This window comes from Excalfactoria chinensis, chromosome Z (assembly GCF_039878825.1).
Source record: "Excalfactoria chinensis isolate bCotChi1 chromosome Z, bCotChi1.hap2, whole genome shotgun sequence".
NCBI lineage: Eukaryota > Metazoa > Chordata > Aves > Galliformes > Phasianidae > Excalfactoria > Excalfactoria chinensis.
The window spans coordinates 42,593,269-42,600,321 of record NC_092857.1 but is presented as its reverse complement, the minus strand read 5'-3'; the positions used below and the strand labels follow the sequence as shown (position 1 = coordinate 42,600,321).

General features: G+C 40.8%; 1 protein-coding gene across 1 annotated transcript in view; it reads right to left on the bottom strand.

Moving 5' to 3' along the window:
* Nucleotides 1-838: 838 nt before the first annotated feature.
* The window catches only part of PSD3 (pleckstrin and Sec7 domain containing 3), a 137,776-nt gene continuing 131,561 nt past the window's right edge, over nucleotides 839-7,053 (bottom strand). Inside the window, exons 17-18 of the mRNA XM_072360361.1 lie at nucleotides 1,292-1,503; nucleotides 839-1,199 (exon numbers count right to left, since the gene is read on the bottom strand). Coding sequence (XP_072216462.1) covers nucleotides 1,477-1,503 — 27 coding nt within the window. The 3' untranslated portion in view covers nucleotides 839-1,199; nucleotides 1,292-1,476. The remainder of the gene's footprint in view (nucleotides 1,200-1,291; nucleotides 1,504-7,053) is intronic.

Below are 7,053 nucleotides of genomic sequence, written 5' to 3'. Positions count from 1 at the left end.
TTCAAAATCCCACTGAGAACACAATTATATAAATTGTATGATCCACATAATGATTTATTTTTCTGACTGGTTAATAATTTTTTTTTTTTTTTTTTCTTTTTTTTTTTGCTGCTATTCATTCTCACACCACCTTCAAAGACATTTGCAAACTGTAGAGTTGAAGTAGATACTGCTGGTCCATTTCTATCAATAAAGTCTCACGTGATAAGTCCCTTCTTTCAGCAGTCCTCATGTAGTTTTCAGTTGCATGAATGCACCTCTTTCCTAAATCTTTTTCTTGTGTTGATCAGTTTTCTGTCTTGTTTTCAAAACACAGCTTTCTCTTTCACCCCACTGAAATCAAACTTGAGCTTAAGGGTCCTTGCACTTGGGTAAATCATCTTAATAAATCAGTACTTAACAACCCAAGAGGAGTCCTATTCAGGCCTATTCCCCTCTAGCCTCAAACTTACTTAAATCCCAGCCTCATGTTTTGTTCCAAGAACTTACACCATCCTTTCTCTCCATACAACCACACAGACCCACTGGAAAATTAATATATTCCCCAAGGATGGAGAAGGGCAATCTAAGCCCCACGGGAGACCAGCCATGACCTTTTTAAAAGTTACAGGCCTTTCCTGTCTGACACAATCCTCTGGAGGGAGCACACAGCTGAAATTGCATGAACTGAGCTTGCTTTGCAACCACTCTAGACAAACGATTGCTAAATGCAACTCAAAATTCACAGCAGAGTGTTTTCTACAACCTGCAAATACCTTCCCTTTACAGTTAATCTGGGGATTAGTGCAGATTTGGGGAAGGTGTTTGATGCAAGGTTGATATGGACACCAAGACCTGGAAATATCTCATTGCAAAAATTACTCCTTGAATGCATATGCAGCATGTCCTCCCTACCTTTGGAGACTTTTATTTCATTACTTGGGCTTGTGCATTCTGATTGTATGAAGTATATATATTTAGCTCCCTGTATGAAAATATAAATGGAAAGGGATCTTATGCTGGAGATGAATTTGATAATGTGATACCTTCACTGTGAAACCTTACTGTGGATTTCATGTAAAGCCTCCAGTGTGAACTAAGTCTTTATGCAGAAATGCTCTGATCCAGCTCACAATTAGCTTTCAGGTGTACACTAACTGGCTCACATCACGTTTATAAGTATGACTTCAGATCACTGAAGATCCAGCACACAGGGAAACCTGAGAGAAACAAGCAGGAAAAAAGTGTTTTTGTATCATTTCTTGAATGGTTGTATGCTCATTGTCCCCCTTGGTAATGGATCAGTACTCACCACTTTAATCCCCCTCAGTCCCCAGAGGAGAGTGTCAAAGCCAGCATTGCAGTTCTTCCTGCTCACATGTTCAGCCACGTAAATCTTGAGTGAGTCAGCTGGGAGAAAGATGATGGTGTTGCTGTTCTTCCATACACTCAAGTCCAACTTTTGGCTCTTACTTGTTAAATTTTTTCCCTTGCTCCTTATCCCCCAAGGATGCAATTCAGCACCTAGAAAGTCAAACACAAGCTGTAAGATCTGTTCATTAAATTCGGTCAGAGGAAAGGTCCAGTCATTTTATTTGGATGACACCCAAGATTTGATGAACAAGAGAACAAAGCAGATTTAGCCCCTGATCCCACTCAAAAAGTAGCCTCGCTTCATGCTGCCTGAATAAGAATGTCAAGACCCACATCTCATGCCACTGACAGAGATTTCAGACTTTCTTAGAAGATCTGGAACCTGGAGAAGAAAAGGCTCCGAAGAGACATAATTGCAGCCATTCAGTGTCTAAAGGGCAACTATAAGAAAGAGTAGACTCTAGATGAGCATGATGTGATAGGATAAGGGGAAATGGTTGCAAACTAAAAGAGAAGAGATTTAGGTTAGATATAAGAAAAATAGATTTTTATGATGAGGATAGTGAAGCACTGGCATAGGTTGCCCAGATAGGTGGTGGATGCCCCATCCTTGGAGATATTCAGCGTCAGGCTTCCAGCAACCTGGTCCGTCTGTAGGTGTCCTTCCTGGGCAGCTGGACTAGATGACCACCAACAGTTCCTTCCAACTCAAATAATTCTATGATTCCATTATCTGATCATTTGACATCCAACCTGGTGCTAAAGTGGCCACCCAAATACATTAACCATTCTGGAAAAACTCAGTGCTATTAGGCAGTACCAGAGACAGACAACAAGCCATTCAAGATAGAGCTGTCTGCATGAAAACTATTGATGTTCCTTCATATTCTAAGTTGGGTCTAAAATCCTGAAAGTTAAAAATATACACAGATCTGGAAGATCTTACATACATCATTTGATCAGAAAGATAAAGTTGCAAGTCTCTTGGGAGCTACTGAAAAGAAATAGGAAGTTAAAGGTAAGGAAGTCTGGGTTATTTCCTTAAGTCTCTATCATAAGCAGTGAAATGCAAAAGAAGGAACAAAAATCTCCTAGGAGAAGCCCATCATTGCTCTGCAAAAGTATCCAAACTCATGAAAAATCAGTAAAGATCTGCATGAATTGGTTAATTATGCAATAGGACATAAACTTCTACCATTCATCCCTAGTGTACAGTTAGGAAAAAGACAGTATTACACAAATTATGAAACATACTGCTATTTTAAATTTTCTTCATTATTTGCTGAAATTAAATGCAAGCTAAGAAGTTCAGAAATATTTCTTAATACAATTTGGCCTCAGAAAAGGTCACTTGCTGCAGGAGAACTTATTCCAGTGGGGGTGATCAATGCCTTTAACCTGTAGCACTCTCTCAGCCACCAAGCTCTTCACTCTTGCCATAGACAGTTTATTACGCTGGAGACAAAGCATAGCTGAAGTTTTAACACGTACCTGGAGCAAGAAATCCCTATATTAAAGCAAGTAATCCATATTCCTACCTTCAGCTCAGGCACCACACTCAATAATGAGTTTCTAAAGATATCTAGAGTAATTTTATCTTGTTTCTTTTCTAAGAGTCTTCCCATACAGGCCGCAGGAATGAACATTTCAAGTCTATAGGTAGGAGCAGGCCTGGTCTGTGGGTCAATACCTACCTGTGGTGAGATGTTAAAGAAATTATAACACCTAGATCTGAAACATGATTATATAGTTCTAAATAGGTACTATAAAGATTTTACGATGAGATTTGTAGAAGAAGAAAAGAAGGCATGGAATGGACCCCAGATTGAAACTTCACCCAAAATACACCCTTGCATACTATCAGCTAGCTGGACTAAAGTCTAGCATGGGCAAAAGATCTTGTAATCTCATTTTGTTACTGCAAATGCCCTGAGAAGAGCCTAAACACTTTGCTGTGCCTCAGTTTACTCCCTTGGGTCATTGCCAGATGATACAGAAGACACACTGAAGCCTGCAGAGATTCATCTAAGGATCCTGGCCAATTTGTTTTTCTAGAAGAGCAATCACTGGCATATGCTATGTGCTCTCAGACTACTCTAAAACATACAGTTCCTTGCCAAACACAGTGATGGCTACTTCTAACCAATAAATGACATGATCTTGGAAGTACCTTCTCTAACTGAAGGAGAAAGCCCAGAAATCCAATTTAAACATATTTCAAGAGTGGTCTGATGGGACTCCAACTGTCTGGTGGCTGTTTTTGTGCCCAAGGAACAGTGGGCTTCATGCAGGCTGAAAGCTTTCTTCACTACATGCTTGGAACATGCCTAGAAAGCTGGATTCTGGTCTTAGATGGCACCCGCAAGTTCCAGCCTAGCATGATGAGCATCTGGCACACCTCAGTTTGATGCTAGTCTTGCTCTATAAATAGAGAAACACTGGGATTCAATGACTGGATCTACAAGGAAACACACAGCCATTCTGTCCACAGCACATTCTGACCAGGCTATCACTACATCTCCTTGTTAATGAAGAGATATCCATTGACTACTAATCCAGTTGTCACACAGTGTTTCAGGGGCACATGCAGAAAGTGTTAAAACAGTATGTCATTTTATGCCCTCTTGTACTCCTGGGTTGTTTTTCTAGCTTTCCGGCACCAAGCACAGTCCCATGGAGCTTTATATCCTGTTTTTTTTCCTGCTGCTTCTGGTGTTTGGTAGTCAGTATAGATAGTTAGAAACAAATAAACATCCCAAAACTTGCTTACACAACTTATCTTTTTTATGACAGAAAACACTAAGCCTCTCCAGCACTACCATCTTCCAGAGGCTTTGCACCACTCTTTTCTGTGGCCTTTCATATCTGGAAAGTAACATGCTGCAACTCTATCTATGACAGAATCCAAAATCTCCCAAAAGCTACTGGACAGATGATTTGTTTTGGTACTAAATCCTTGGTTTCACTTGTCCTTTACACTATAAAAGACAACACACTGTCATTTTCTTTCAAAAATAACCTTATTTTTACATCATTCAGGAAGAGTTCTCTGAACACAGCCACATAAAGTGTGAGCAAGGAAGGAGTCCTCTTTTTTCCCTTTTCTGTTGAACTCCTTCCCATTATAGAGCCAGCAAAACCAACCAGGTTTTGTAGTAAAGGCTGAAACACTCCTGGAAGCTCTGTGTCTGTGTTTGAGTGGTTCACCTTCAGGCTGGGATCTCCACATTCACCAGCAGCTCCTCACTCAGGCACCTGAACCATTCCCAGCTCTTGGCCATTTCAGGGCTAATTCTGTCCTAGCAAGTGTATATCATACCAGTGATGACATACCCTGCAGTGCTAAGATCTGAGTTGGGAAAGGGCTGCCAACAGCAGAACAGGGCCACAGCCAAGTTCAAGGAGAAGACACAATGTGTTTTGTGCCTCTGCTACTGATTCATGCTCCCTAGAGGACTCTCAGTCAGAGGAACTGGATAGCCCAGGTCAACCTGTCCTGTGAAATTTGCAGCCAAGACCATCACAGGTAGAGGAGTGGGATTTCCTAACCGCTAGGGGAAAAAAAGAAAAAGAAAAAGAAAAACAAAACAAAACAACAACAAAAAACACACACACAAAAGAAAACAAACAAACAAACAAACAAAAAAAACAACACAAAAGAAATAATCAACCTGCTGAAGCATGGTTTACTTGGCTGTCAGCTCCTTGACTGCACAAGTGAAACAGAGAGTTCTGTTATTTCTTATTATCAAAACAGACATCGTGCACATCCACTAATTTATTTAAACCAGCTGATTTCCTAGCATACAAGCCTCTTTGTTTTCCACTCCCTTTCTTATGCAAGTCTCTCCTAGCTAAGATGTTCTAGGCATGACATTGAGTAAGCAAGTGATGAACTGATTTTAAACCCCAGGGGCTAATTTCCCCTAAACAACTCCAGTGTTAGCGAACAGTGATTTCCTTCCATTGGCACATGAATAGACAATACATAATCTGTACTGCATTACATAGGAGCAAACTACTGGAGCTATGCCTTGGGGTCAGCTGTGAACCTTGTGGACCAATAGGTTCCATAATGGATCTGTCTATTCTAGATAGAGGGTTTGAACATGTCAGATGTCTAAAATGGTACTGGGTAGATGTGTTCGGGGACCTGAATTGCCCTCAAATTTTCCCTAGGATACTGCAACCAAAAATGGTAAAGCCACTGCGTGAGAAGGCAACCTGATGCCTTCCATAAGAACATCCCACACCTTGTTATACGTCACTTTCCAAGAAGAATAGACTCTGGTGCTTTGCAGCAATTTAAAAATAAACCATGAAAGAATAATTGAAGTAGACTCCATAGAATTAACATACAATGGAATTGAAAGTATTTTAATTCACAGTGAGCATTGTCTGATGCTAATTATATTCTTCATTCAAGAGTCTTCAGTCTGGGACAAAGGAATATTATGATACAAACTGAAAAATATTTAACAGTGGTCACCTGATAAGGAAATGTATTCCCCAGACCTTGCACTTGCTACACAGCTCATGTTCAGAAGCCAACTTATTCATCTCTGGTCAGCAGCAGGAGGGAGAAGGTAGAAAATAGAACCTTTCAGATTTGGGCATAGAGGGAAGTGGGCTGGAGTCACTGTCTGTGCTCTGAGGTCTTGCCAACAGGGTGCCTTCTCTGTGGCACAGGTTCCTGAGCCTATGTCATCAAGGCCAGGGTTGGCCTCTCTTTGATATAGATCAAGGTTTCCTGCTGTAAGGGAGAGATCATACACAGTTTGGTCCATTTCATTTAATTGAACTCCTGAAATGGTGGACATAAACTCCAATGAGCCTTTTCTAAACAAAATATGGGTACAGCTCTTGATAGGATAGAGAAATCACTACAGAACCAAAAGCAGCCTGATTGTCTTTGCCACAGTCAGCTTGTATGAGACATCAAATGAATTCCATACCTGAGTCAGATGCCATGCATAGCACAGAAAATAGTGGCCTGCTTGCCATGCAAAGAAAGGCATAGTCATACTGACCTCTGGAGCTAGATCAATGACACGTGCAGCACATCATCTTGACAGCAAGAAGCAGAGTTTTCTAACAGATAGCAAAATATTGGTATTTGACCACCCATGCCCCGTGGTTATGCTGTATGGTACTCCAGGGTTGAACTAAGCCTGCTTCCACCTTCAATCCTTTTTCTATAGGCTGTTCTCTGCACAGAATCCCCTTAGAGGCAGCCAGTGAATCACACAGTCCCTCATCATTATACTTGAGACACATCACCTTTAGGTAGATTTAGATGCTCCAATGGGACACCTTATCCTATTGATCTGGGCAGTGATACAGAGACAGTTAATTAAAAAGTTGTGCTTTGCCCTCTACTTCCCTGCATCAAGATGAGTAACATGATAGCCACTAGTTTCAGAGATACCTGTCCAGAGTGATCCCAGTCATGTCACTTAATGTATCCTGTCTGTCCTCTTTAGTAGTCTGTCCTCTTTAGTAGTCCCCTCATGGGTGGGCTGAGAATAGATCTTCTGCCCATAAGTCTAATGGAGCAGTACCAGCTGCTGGGACAGTGCTCTAGGATACTCCCTGACAACAAAGAGTTGAGACACGTAATTTTTCCCTTAAGTAATGTAGATATCTAAGTGTTGGGGTTTTTTGTTTGTTTTTTGATTTTATTTATTTATTTATTTATTT